This window comes from Hyaena hyaena, unplaced genomic scaffold (assembly GCF_003009895.1).
Source record: "Hyaena hyaena isolate Hyena2069 unplaced genomic scaffold, ASM300989v1 scaffold_279, whole genome shotgun sequence".
Taxonomy (NCBI): Eukaryota; Metazoa; Chordata; class Mammalia; order Carnivora; family Hyaenidae; genus Hyaena; species Hyaena hyaena.
Genome location: NW_024080910.1, coordinates 1,872,918 through 1,887,129, shown reverse-complemented (window position 1 = coordinate 1,887,129; position 14,212 = coordinate 1,872,918). Strand labels below are relative to the sequence as shown.

General features: G+C 37.5%; 1 protein-coding gene across 1 annotated transcript in view; it reads left to right on the top strand.

Annotated features, from left to right (window-relative positions):
* MAN1A1 (mannosidase alpha class 1A member 1) overlaps window positions 1-14,212 on the top strand; it is a 167,302-nt gene that overhangs the window by 33,503 nt on the left and 119,587 nt on the right. Inside the window, exons 3-4 of the mRNA XM_039246038.1 lie at window positions 7,179-7,275; window positions 9,577-9,692. Of these exons, the coding sequence (XP_039101969.1) occupies window positions 7,179-7,275; window positions 9,577-9,692 (213 nt within the window). The remainder of the gene's footprint in view (window positions 1-7,178; window positions 7,276-9,576; window positions 9,693-14,212) is intronic.

Genomic DNA, 14,212 nt, shown 5'->3' with positions numbered 1-14,212 from the left:
TCTTGGAAACAGAACACCTTAGCAGCCTTAGAGAAAGGGAGAGAGAACTAATATATTTCAGCATTTGAAAGAGATAAATTGAGCAAGACTCATGAATGAATGTTTTAATTTGATATCGGGCAAAATTGGAAACTGTCGTGCCTAGGAGGGTTTTTCTTCATGCTGGGCAATGACAGATAGAAGGTTACTGGGTGCGGGCCTTGCTCAGTGAAGAACTACGTCAGGAGGAGCATCGTTCCCAGGACTCTCTTCAGTGCATCTTGATGCCTGTTAGTGAGAGGATGCTAAACGCTATAATTGTGGTAGACTCCAGGCCTGCAGTCTCTGTGAATGCTGTCATACATACCAAGCTCTGCATTCTGTCACCTCTAGGTGACATTGGCCTCTTTACTTTTCTATCCTGTTAATTCTCTTCTCCCTCAATTGCCTTGCCTACTCTGAGTGTAGCTAAGTGTCCTCTTTTTTCAGGCTGTTCTGTCTTATCTCTGTTTAATTCTTGTGGCCTGAGAGGGCAGTAAGGAGGTAGTGTGGATAGAGGCCAGCAGTATTCATTGGACGTCTTCTACCAGCCAGGTGCATTATCCGATTTGATCTCTGGACCATGCTGTGAGGAAGGTGACATTATTCTTTTCTTGAATATATGCTTTATTTTTTAGAAAAGTGGTTTTTTTTTGAGCAAAATAGAGTGGAAAGTAGAGAGAGTTCCCGTTTATCCCTGCCCCAACATACGATTAACATCTGTTAACATCGTGCACCATAGTGATACCTTTGTTACAATCGATTAATGTTTTTTAAAGATGAGAAAACAGGGTTTGCGAGATCGGACCCAGGCATCAGGGCTCCGTCTTTCCCAGTGGTAAAGCCTGCCTGCTTTGCTCCCGCTAACAGCTGTCCTCAGCACCAGGTGTCTCCCTGGCCTGGTGCCCCCTGTGGTCCTCTTCATTCTCACAGGGAGATGTAAGCAGTGGGTGTAGCTTTAGATAAGAGGAAGTCATGGCTAGATTGCCGTCTTGTGCTCCCACATCTACTTCTCACAGGGAGATGTAAGCAGTGGGTGTAGCTTTAGATAAGAGGAAGTCATGGCTAGATTGCCGTCTTGTGCTCCCACATCTACTCCAGTGGATAATTGAGGTTTGGGAGGAGCTGTGACTTTATTCTCTGAAGTTACTTTTTATCTTTTCCTTTCTCCACTTTCTAGTCCATGAAGATTAAAAGAAGGAAGGTTGATAAAGTGATCCTAAAAATGTTTTGTGTTGAGATTTTATCTGAAAGTTCCAGAAGTTACTTTCATGAGACAATCAAGTCATTTCAGGCAAAGTTTGATGGAATCTACTGTCTAGCTTTTAAAACCCATGTTTTTCAAAGCGTCAACTGTAAGTATAATCTTAAGAGCTACAGATATCCATTTCCCCTTTAACAATCAGTGAGGTAGATTTACCTGACACCCTAGACCTCACCTGAACCAGACATAGCCCTTCATAATCCTCTAGAACAGGGGAGATGTAAGTGTCACTGGATTACATTTCTTCCCTTAAGTGCCAAATGGCAAGCTGTCACATAAATGAGCCAGAGATGGCCTCTGTCTTTTCACCTCTGAGTCGTTCATGTGTCCACTGTAGTCTGAAATATTGTTAGCTCAATAGCCTCCTGACACTAAATTTAGATTTTTATACATGCAATTATTTAAAACAAATAAACAAGCAGAGTTTTAGCCATTTAGAGCCTGCCTGCTTTATATACTCTATAAAACCTCACCCAGCATCTGTTGACCATTGATAAGAGAGGGCCTTGTGGTTTTAATAACCCCAGGCTGCCACTGCCTTCTGGAGTTCTCTGACCCAGAGACTTCCTTCCATGCTTCTGAGTGAAGTCACTTAGCATGTAAGCTCCCTTTCTCCTGGGAATCCTCTTACTGTCCTTCCTTTCTGGAGACTGACCTCTTTTCCTTAAGCTTCTGGATAGTCTCTTGTTGTGAGGGACTTCTACCTCCCACGAGCTCAGTCCAGGCAGTACCCAGTAAAGCTTGTCGTGCATTACTGTTTCTTGTGGGCATATCTATGCCCTAGATCAGCCCCCAAATCCCTCAAGCCAGCCCCCTACACACGCAGACTGGGCACAACTAAGATTTCAAGAAATCCAGTATAAGAACCTTCAGAACTAAAGATGACCCATACTGCCTTCCATCTGGAAAAGACCCTTTGTAGAAAAGGTTTTCATTCTATCTTCTTCAACCTTCTGGATACTAAATGTGTGTGTGTGTGTGTGTGTGTGTGTGTGTGTGTGTATGTATTTTAATTTTTTTCATGTCTTATTTATTTTTGAGAGAGTGTGAGTGGGGGAGGGTCAGAGAGAGAGGGAGACACAGAATCCGAAGCAGGCTCCAGGCTCTGAGCTGTCAGCACAGAGCCTGATGCAAGGCTCGAACCCATGAACTGTGAGATCATGACCTCAGCTAAAGTTGGCTGCTTAGCTGACTGAGCCACCTGGACAGCCCAGTTGTATATATTTTTGTGTGTATATTTATAGTTTGTGTACTAAATGGGTTTGCCCAGCTTTATATTTGCCCCTCCTATTTATACATGTTACTTGGAAAAAGTATGATGTGTTTTCAGATTACAGCGATCAGAGACAGACTTAAGTTTTTAATAAAAATAAGTATAGTGCCTGCAATTTATCATGCACTTACTGTGTGTCAGGCAATATTTTAAGCCCTTCCCATGCATTATTTTACTTAATCATCAGAGTAACCAATGAGGCTAGTACTTTTATTTATTTACATTTTATGGGTGTGGAAAGTGGGTTCAGAGAGATTACTTGCCTCATTTAGAGTCACACTAATGATGCTGCCATTGGATATGAACCCAGTTTGCTAGATGCCTACACCTGTGGCCTGCTCTCTTACATATGCCTTCAATAAGTGAGAGGATTTTCTATAAGGACACATGGGGAAGTAAGTAAACAGTCTCAGCAGGCGGAGCCACACACTTTGTGTAGTAGAGGAAAATAATTCAAACTGTTTATAGTTCTGCAGGCCTCTAGGACCTAACCTAATTCTGTCTCCCAGCCTCTTCTTGCTTTTCTCTCATCTTCATCTCCCTCATGGTTTCATCTGCCTCAGAACTCCTTTTTCATGGCTTTTCCTCTTTGTGTCTTTGTACCTCTCTGTTTCTCCCACACTCTGGCCTCTGGAGTCTCTGTGAATATTTTTCTTACACTTCCACAGGTAGAGTAGATGCTTGGGTTGGTCCATTCATTACAGAGAACTTCACATCTGGGCACTTCACCTCCGGGGCTCACGGCCAGCCCTTAGTTGTCTGCCTTTGGGTCAGGCACCAGGCCCTGGATCAGTCAGCTGGGACCAGGGACTGACTTTGATCACACTGTACAAACGATGGAAATTTTGTGTAAGACCACACAGGATGGGGCTACAAGTGAGACTTGAGCCTGCAGGCTTTTTAAAGGAGGCAGCGAAAGCCCAAGTCTTCCTAAGATCTGTCTGGCAAAAACAGGGAAATTTTCAATGTATCTATTTTGAATAACCTAAGATCATATGATTAAAGAATCAGCAAATAAAAACATTTTCAAGGGTAGTTCCTAGCAGCAAATATATAAGTCATTAAATATGTATTTACCTTTACCTGGGGGAAATTCAAGCATATTTTTGTTTATTTGCAGCTTGTCATGTCATTGATTAGGTCAGGACATAAAATGGAAAACAAATCATTAGTTACAATAGTAGAATTATATACAACATTAGTTCTCTTATTTTGTTACATTTATAAAACATCCATGAGTGTGTACAAATGGATAATGTTGAACTTCCATACATTATCTATTAGATTATAAGCATGATAGAGTCATGTACACTTCCCTTCTAGTCCTTGAGCATCTTATTATTCATAGTGTGGCAGACAGTTAATAAATGACATTGCCTAATTAGTTGGCTGTGATGCCAATTGAAAAGAATGTGCTAGTGTAAGAATCCTCAATCAGTGTAAAGGAGAAATAAAGATACTTTTTTGGATATTTTATGTCTTAATTCCAGTTTCTCTGGGTCAAGATAATAAATTGCTGTAATGGAATTCGGTATCATTCTCTTCTGTTTGCACACCATGTGTTAGCTAGCCACCTCATACTAATGCAAATATAAACATTCAGGAAAATATAAATCTTTGGTATGCTTTCATTTTTTTAAAAAACTTTTCATGAGGGTTTCAGTACTGTGTTTAAAAGTCCTAATCAACCTCTAGTTTAGGCCTATTTTAATCATTCTACTTGGGATGTCAAGCTGTAGAACTCTAATTAAATTGATGAAAGACTACAAAACAAAATTAAGGAGCATGTGAAAATGGAGATTAATCCTGTCCATGGACTTCTTTGTTAATAGTTGAATTTTGGAAGTGACCTTCTGTCCTATCAGCTTATAAGCACACTGAGTCTAGAGAGATTAAATGCCTTCATCCCCAAGATCCCTCAGCTGACTAGTGGCTTAATACTATAAAGTTAGAAGCTATAGCATTTTGATGTTTCCAGATATTTGTATAAGTTATAAATCTTCTTTACGCAGTGGACTCTATATATGACTTGTGAGTTCAATCTCACTATTATTCTACACACACACACACACACACACACACACACACGATGTCTTCTGTTTGGCTTTAACTTGGTAAGTCATTTCCAGAGGTGATCAGCCACGGAATCAGTTAACAATATGGCGTTTCCTCCTCATTTCATAAGTTCCTGGAGAAGCCACTCTTTATGCTCCATTCAAGGCATTTTGACCACAGAGTTTTCTTTTTCCCCCCATCTCTTTAACTTCTAGAAACCCCATGGGATGAAGAACCCATTTTGAGAAATATGTCACAGCAACTTTTGAAATGTAGGAGGCCAAGCAATTAGTGTCAGATTTTCCCCTGGGGAAAAAAAAAGATGAGAAAAGTTCATATATATACTACAGAGGTAACTCAAGGAAATTCTCTGCTAGTGGTACATTGTATAAATGATAATTTTTGATAAAGCAACAATCTTCCCTGGGAGAGATTTATGCCATCTCTGAGTCATTAATAGTACATGACACTGGTTTTCCACTCAGAGGTAAAACAAATCATCATAGAGTTTTTTGTTGTTCTTCTATCAGGTATATGTAAAAAGCTTTTAAATTTATAAAGTGTCTTTGGAAATTTACAGGAATGAAGTTTACCAAATGCACATTTAATGGGAAAACCAAATCAAACTCAGATGTAATCTCAAGGTCTTTTTGTGGATTTCATATTCCTAGTCTTTTCAGAGGGACATTGGTTGCTTTTTCTGAGATGTGAATTTAATTGGTTTCAGTATAGGTTTAAATTCAGTAAGCAGGTGGTGATTACCCACCATGTGCGAAGCAGTACATTAGGTACAATCATGAGCTATGCTCATGTAATCCTTACATATACCCTCTGAGGAATTATGACCCCATTACTTCAGACAAAGAAAGTCTTATAAAAACTATGACTCATCCTTGATTACGTGACTAATCAGTGGTATTATAGGGATCATAAATCATATTATTTTATACTTAAATCGATTATACTTTCCAATAAAATTATAAGGAGAAAATCTTGAAAATACTGCCGTGTCCACATTCTATTGATTGTTACAGGATCAACAATCTGATTCACCAAAGGAAGATTCTGTTGCTGACTCATTAAAGGAAGATAATGTTGGTTAATGCCATGACTTTGGAGTCAGGCCAACAAGGGGATGAACTCTGGCTCTTTAGCTGTGGAGAAATGTCATGACTTTGAATAAAGGTTGTTTGGGATTTAACTTCCAAGCCTCAGTTTCTTTCCCAAACAATAGCATTACAACAACATCTCATAGGGTTATAATGAGAATCGAGTATAATACTGAACATAGAGCATTTAACAGAGTACCCAGCAAATTGTACAGATTCTTGGTAGTTATTATTCATAGTAATAGTGATGAGATAAGATAATTTACAAATTGGCTAACAAAAGATGTTTCTTGTATTCAGGGTCATATGAAGACTTTTCTTATTAATAAAATTGTATTGATCTCACTGACGATGTTAGTGACAAACAGCCCACATAAAGTATTTGTCAACTTTAGGTGATGCTTTTTAAGATATTTTAAAATATGGAGCCAGAATAGAACATTTTTAGGTTATGTCCATATTTTAGTTACTTTGGTAATGGATTGGGAATAATGGCATGAGTAAATTCTGACAGGTGAAGAGTTCCCAGCCCTCTTTAAAAAATGCATACAAAAATAATTATATATATTCTTTGAGTCATTAAAAAAAATTCTACAGCTGTTATGCAGTGGTTATACAACTATTTTGACAGGCTTTTAGAACAGTTTCTCTCCTTAAAAATCGTTCACTTTCTACTAGAGTTAATGTTTAGCACAATAGGTCACAATATTACTGTAAGCCAGGAGAAATTAATTTGGTTTTCATTATATGTAGGTAAGTTAATTTTGTCAGAATTAATAAATATAAGTTATATAATGTATGACAGAGAGGTTTGGCTTTAAAAATACTCCTGGTACAAGGAGTTTAGATTGGGAATATACAGGATCAGTCTTTATTACACAGGTACACAGACATCTATACAATTCAGGATTGATTATATTAAAACAAGCTGGAGTTTCCCCAGATTTAAATATAACCACAGAGTTTCATTTATTTCCTGTAGACTTCTCCACATAAAGTCAGTCAACATCTATCAAAGTGTTTAAAGAGATAACCTTGGATATTTGTCTATATACTATGAGGTTGACAAAGTACAAAGAACCTTGTGCAGAAATCAGAATCTTTAAATATAGAGTCTATAGATTTAATCTTTCATGAGAATGAAATAGATAAATGTAAGAATGGTTCATCCTATAAGGATAAGATAAATTTCTGTTACTGGGAAATGACTTTTGAAAGTGATATCTATGGATTCAAAAAAAGAAATCTCCATTTGTAAATATAAAGGGGCAATGTGTGTGTGTGTGTGCACGCCTTTTAGCTTATTCATATCATTATCACCCTTTTAATTAATAATCATCTTTTTAACTAAGCCATGAGTTTTAAGGCTTTAACCTTTAGGTCCTCAGTGGATGATCTATTTCATAGCAAAAACATCTTAAATTCAAATTATAATCCTATTTTCATTTCTTTTTTTCAGATGATGAAACATGCTTGGAATAATTATAAACGTTATGCCTGGGGATTAAATGAACTGAAACCTATATCAAAAGAAGGCCATTCGAGCAGTTTGTTTGGTGAGTAGAATGTGCTTTGGTTTCTTAGTAACAGTAACTTTTCTCCGATTGACGGAATTTGTGGGTGGTAAATTTTGTGTGCCCCTCCAGGCCATGTTGCTAGGAAACTTGCATACCTGCTGGAATTATCTTCAGGGACTGGGCATAGTATGTCCTTCAGACAGAGCACTTTACATTAGAATCACTTGCATACCTTTAAAAAAAATACTGATGCCTGGGGAACAGTTCCAAAAGTTCCCATTTAATGGACATGGGTGCAGCATCAAGATTTTTAGCTCCTGGGGTGATACCCAGCAGAGGACCATTTGGTCGACTGCATTAACTGCTTCCTGTCAGGTAAAAGTTGTGTCTTTATTGATACACTGGCTAAGGCAGCCTGCCATGGTGATCTTCACTGTATCTTGACGACTCTGAACTTTAGCTCTGGGTTTCTCCTATTTGTGCCATGAAAGAGAAAGTGAGAATGGATGGCCAGTTATTTGAACTTCCATTTATCTATGTTGTTATGCTTCATTGCATTTGGTCCTCACAGCATCCCTTTGTGATTGGTACTCTGGATGTTAATGGCAATCCCATTGTGAGGTGAGGGAGCTAGGGAACAGAAGTGTTAGATGGATTCCTTGGGTCACAGAGCTACCCAGTGCCATTCTCATCACACTTGTTCTTTTATATTGTGCACAATTTTGTCTGTAAATAAAAGGATGAAGGGGGTAGAGTCTCATTCTGACACTTCTTAATTCCTCATAGAAAATGTGACTTTTTATACTTTAACTGAAGGTGTTAAATAGTATCAAATCATATAACAAACAACAGTATCAACTGACATTTATTATGTGCCAAATGCCATTTGTGTGTCATCTCACTTAACCTCATTATTATACACATTTTATAGATGAGAAAGATGTAGCTCAGAGAATAGCTTGCCCATATTAGCCACATACTAACTGGCTGAGCTGGGGCCAGAATCCAGGTGTGGCTAAGCTCTGAGCCTGTGGTCCTAATCACCACAGTATGCTTTTCCATTTATTCAGGATCTTCCATGTGTTTGGCTCTCCTTCCAGCACTGGTGTTAATCAACACAATACAAGTCTTTGCAGAGTTCATGGCCTAGTGCAGAAGAGCTGTGTGTAGGCACTGAGTTGTCAGAGCACTAGAAGGGTCAATAGATGTTCGTCTGAAGTTCAGATATTCATATGAAGTTGGATCCCAGGTAGGGAGAAGGGAATTGGAAGAACAGCTAAGAACAGTTAGGGAGAGCTGGCAAAGTGGAAGAAAGGCTGGTTGGCCCATCACAGTGACACAGACCTGGAAGAGAGGCCAAACCTGGAGTAGTGACAGTAGAAGTGCTTTCAGATGTTTTTATAAAGTATTGTTTTCATGACACAGTGACTAGTTAACATGGGTTTTGAGAGTTAGGAATTGAAGACAAATTCAGAAACTTCATGCAGACTCAGAGTCCTTTATTTTTTCATAGTTTACTATAGCTTTTTAAAATCTAATTCTGTTTTGGCTTTTATCCCTACATTTATCATTGATAAATCCGTTTTAGGTAAATTTGTTAAAATCTTTATCAAAGAGATTATTTTGTTCTCTGTTAATATGTTGATAATTTTTTAAATGATTCTTAAACATTGAAACATACTAAGTCTCTTAGTATGGAATGTGCAGATGAAGAAGACAAGACTTCTCCATTCTGAGGAAGTTTACAGACTAAAAGAGATGCATACAAGTAATTATAATGGAAGGCAGAAACTGATGAGTGCAAGACCAATGTAAAGTCTCACGTCAGGGGAGTTCAAAGGAAATGAATCAGAGTCAAGATGGTCTGGGTGGGTGGAAGGGGAGGTTAGGATCAGTCAGGCCTTCAAAGGGGGAGTGAATTCCATTTTGGAATAATGGCTTCTTAGAGCTATCATAATTTTAGATCTAATTATAGTTAAAAGTTTTGCACAGGTGCACTTTGATGTGATTACATTCAAATTAATATGTTTGTTACTCCTTTGTTTCAGATCTATTTTTTTCTTGGTGAAGAATGCAGTTACAAATGAAATTTCTAAGACATTATTTTCTACAAGTTCAGAAGAAACTCTAAAGATTAGTGTATCAACTCATAGCCTATAATGATTATTACTTTGGTTTTGATGCAGCATTTAAATTTTCTTTCACTGAAAGAAGTTTAGACTGTGTTAATTATTACTGTTTATTAACAAATTCCATATTATCCTTTTCCAGGTATGGTCAGTTTGCTTGTATGTGTCTGCCAAATATTTTAATCAATAAATATTTTTCTGATATTTTCAGGTAGTATTAAAGGAGCAACAATAGTAGATGCCCTAGATACACTTTTTATAATGGAAATGAAAGATGAATTTGAAGAAGCAAAATCATGGGTTGAAGAAAATCTAGATTTCAATGTGGTGAGTTAAACAAAAATTGCCAATTCAGTTTTTAAATCTCAGTTTAACATGGACAAAATCTGTTGTGGGCCCCCAGTTATTGTGTTACATACCATAGTGAAAACAAAGAATGCATTTTTAAATAGTACCATACTATAGTCTTGGCCTCCATTACTACAGAAGTACATGTTTTTGTTCTTTAGCAAATTAGGAGTAAGGAAAAAGAAATAAAAATCTATCAAGACCTACATGTGCCAAGTGTTCATGTTCAAGTCCATAACCACCGTCTGAGATGGCCGTTATTTTCACACCTGCACAGGTTACAGATTGGAGCCTCGTAGGCTTATCCAGATCACAGAGCTAGTTGTGTGTCACAGCTGTGAGTCAGCACACATCTGTGTGGCTCCATGCTTATGCTTTTGCATCGTGCCATGGCACATTGTTTCGATTTTGTTAAATTAACTTTTGTTAATTGGAGCAAAGGGTGCCAGGTGGTGAGCTGCAGCCCAACAAAAGACCACAAGAGAAATTGCAGTAGAGAAACTTGTTACTCACAGGTCCTGAGGAGGTACACAACAGGCCTCCAGGGGCCGCAAAGGGAGGTCAGGCAGAGTATAGACAGGACCTGGGACACATGCCTTTAGTAGGGTGTGTGTAGTGCATTGGGGTCAAATTGGTCAATTCATACCAGAAAGAACTAGGTTTTGGTAAGGTCCACAGGGGTCTTTTCAAAGGCAGGCACAAGGGGAAGGTCCTGAGGGGTGAGGGAAACTATTGATCACAAGGGCAACTGGGGGAGTCATACGAGGAACTTGCATTTGCTTATGACTGTGTGGGCTGTTTTATGGGATATGTACTCACACCAGGGGCTAGCTTTGCCTAAGGCTCCCCACAGGCTATGTGGATGCTGAGGCAGCAATACCAAGGGGACGCTCCACTAAACTCTCAACACATCCACTCTCATCCACTTTCACATAAATAAGGCTTCAAACTTTGTTGTATACCCTTGTCTGCATAAAATGTTGTCAATATGTATTTGAAGTCTTTTAAAAATCTTTGTATGTGTGCTATCATTCTTAACAAATACATCAAAACCCATTGTATACCAAGGAAAAGGTTCAGAATTAAGGAGAGCGGACACTTCCAGAACTTCTTGATAATTTTGATTTGGGAGGATGGCATCTTGTCAGAGCTCATCTAATTCCATGGCCAGTGTTTCACCTCATGATGAGATTGACAAAAAACTTGTTTTAAAAAACAGAAGAGTGTTGGCCCAGCTATGTTTTAGTCACTCACTTACGTTTGCATTATTGGTATTTTTAATTGGAGATTGTTTCACAAAAACTTTATAAGCTGCTTTCTTGTCTATCTGGTAAGCATTCAATAATATCTGTAAACCTCCATAACCAGGCACAAGCATGCTGTATGTGAAAACTGGACATAAGGGCTCCCCTGGCAACACTTCCATTTTGTGGAGACTCTCTTTCTCCTTCTCTCTAAAATAAAAATAAATAAAATATTTTTTAAATGAGTATTTTGTTCCAACCTTCCTATTAATTGCTTATATGACCCATTTTGGAGATCACTGCCTTAAAGGACAATTACAGAAGTCTGTGTTTAATCTGCCTTATAATTGAATTTAGAATATAAAGAAGACATATATATTCCAACATAAAAGGACCTTGGAGATCAGTGTGTTCAGCTCTTTCATTTTAAAAATGGGAAAACAGACCAAGGGAGCTGGTGATTTGCTCAAGGTCCTATAGCCATTTGATTGGAGTGCTCTAATATTTAGAACTGAGTATGAAAAAAATCAAAGCAGTGAAAAAAAAATCTGTTTCTTTTTGAGGATTTGTCATCTCTTACTAATATCTCTGTCCCATCATGTTGTCAATAAGTTAAATTCAAATACCTACCTTTAAATAGGACTTGTTGTCGCCTATCTGTGGGAGAGAAATGGGTAGTGGGTTCCCTTCCCCAAACCCTTTCAGGAAGGGTTGAGAGAATAGGACCTGGATTCCTTCAAAATCAAATGATTTTTTTTCCTCCTGTTAACCAGTGTTTTTTGTTTCTTTGTTTCTTTAATTCAAATATAATTATCATAGTGTTATATTTATTTTGGGTGTACAGTATAGTGATTCAGTGATTATATTTCTCAGTGCTCATCAAGATAAATATATTCCTAATTCCCTTTATCTGTTTCACCTCCCTTTCCCCTTTGTTAAGAGGATATTTCTGTTTCCAAGTTTTGGAGGAACCTTCATATTGTTTTCCACAGTGGCTGCACCAATTTGCATTCCCGCTGACAGTGCACAAAGGTTTCTTTTTCTCCATATCCTCACCAACACCTGTTATTTCTTGTGTATTGCACCATCCTGACAGGTGTAAAGTGTTATCTCACATGATTTTAATTTGCATTTTCTTGATGATTAGTGATGTTGAGTATCTTTTCATGTATCTGTTGGCCAGTTGTATGTCTTCTTTGCAAAAATGTCTAATTAGGTCTTCTGTCCATTTTTTAATTAGATTAGGAATTTTTGGCCTTAAATTGTGTAAGTTCTTTGTATATTTTGGATATGAACCCCTTATCAGATACATCATTTGCAAACATCTCCCATTCAGTAGGTTGCCTTTTAGTTTTGTTGATGGTTTCCTTTGCTGTGTAAAAGCTTCTTATTGTGGTGTGGTTCTAATAGTTTAACTTTGCTTTTTTTCTCCCTGTCTAAGGGTTTATATATAGAAAAATGTTTCTACAACCAATGTCAAACAAATTACTGCCTATGCTTTCTTCTAGGAATTTTATGGTTTCAGGCCTCACATTTAGGTCTTTAATCCATTTTTAATTTATTTTTGTGTATGGTATAAGAAAGTGGTCCAGCTTCATTCCTTTGCATGTAGCTGTCCAGTTTTCCCAGCACTATTTGTTGAAGAGACTATCTTTTCTCCATTATATATTCTTGACTAGTCATACATTAATTGACCAAATAAGTGTGTGTTTATTTCTGGACTCTCTATTCTGTTCTGTTGATCTCTGTGTCTGTTTTCATGCCAGTACCATACTGTTTTGATTACTACAGCTTTGTAGTATATCTTGAAATCTGGGGTTGTGATATCACCAACTTTGTTCTTTTTCAAGATTGCTTTGGCTATTTGGGAACTTTTGTGGTTCCACACATATTTTAGGATTATTTTTGCTAGTTCTGTGAAAATGTTTTGATATCTTAATAGGGATTGCATTCAATCTGTAGATTGCTTTGGGTAGTATGGAAATTTTAGCAATATTAACTCTTCTAGTCCATGAGCATGGAATATCCTTCCATTTGTGATTTACTCAGTTTCTTTCATCAATGTTTTAGTTTTCAGAGTAATCCTCCTCAGTGAAGTTTATTCATAGATATTTTATTATTTTTGGTATAGTTGTAAATGGGATTGTTTTCTTAATTTCTCTTTCTGTTACTTCATTATTAGTGTATATAAATGGAACAGATTTCTATATATTAATATTGCAGTTTTACTGTATTTATTTATCCAAGATTAAATGATTGAAGACAGGAAAATAGATGTTAGTGCTGCTAGACCTGAATAGTATCCAGATCCCTTGTCTGATAATTACAGAATTACTTCCCCAAACCACCCCAAATCCTGCAACAATTTTTTGCTTTCATGACCAGCAGTAGTCTGAGAAAATGTGGAATCATTTATCTAAAAGAACTAAGCACAAAGTCCTCTCAAGCTAACAGACAAGGTAACAAAAGGCGGTTGGCCGACCTCAGACCACTACCAGGTGACATAAATGTGTTCCCTGGACCATGTGGACCTGTGAGGAATTAGAGGGAATCTAATAGAGGATATCAGACTGTGGAGAAGAGCTAATTTTTTGCTTCCTTACTTGCAAGATAAAGCAATTGGACTATTCTTGAGTGATTGCTAAAATGCTGACATTTAATGTTTATTTAAAGCTATATTTTTGTTTTTTAACAAGATTTTGTCCAATTAATTGACAGACTTGTGTAAAATACCACTTTAGAACTGCTGTTGATAATGTTGGCCTATATCTTTCAAAATATATTTTAAAAAGCATAGCCACAAATCTCAAATTTCTGTTTCTTATAATACTATTCCTTTTTTTAATTATTTTGATATTTTATTTATTTTTGAGAGAGAGAGAGAGAGACAGAGAGAGACAGAGCATGAGCAGGGGAGGAGCAGAGAGAAAGAGAGATACAGAATCCGAAGCAGGCTCCAGGCTCTGAGCTGTCAGCACAGAGCCCAACGCGGGGTTCAAACTCACGAACCATGACAACATGACCTGAGCCGAAGTTGGACACTTAACCAACTGAGCCACCCAGGCACCCCCTTATAATGCTATTCCTAATGTGAGCAGTCTTGAAACATATTTGTTATAGTTCTCTCTGGGTATTGCCATATTTTCCCTTTAAAAAGCATTTGTCATTAACAGCCAAGTGAAGCCAAGTACTTCTCATCTTAAAATTAGTAAATTCAGGAAAGCTCTATTGTTTTACTCTCCTAATCATTGTTTT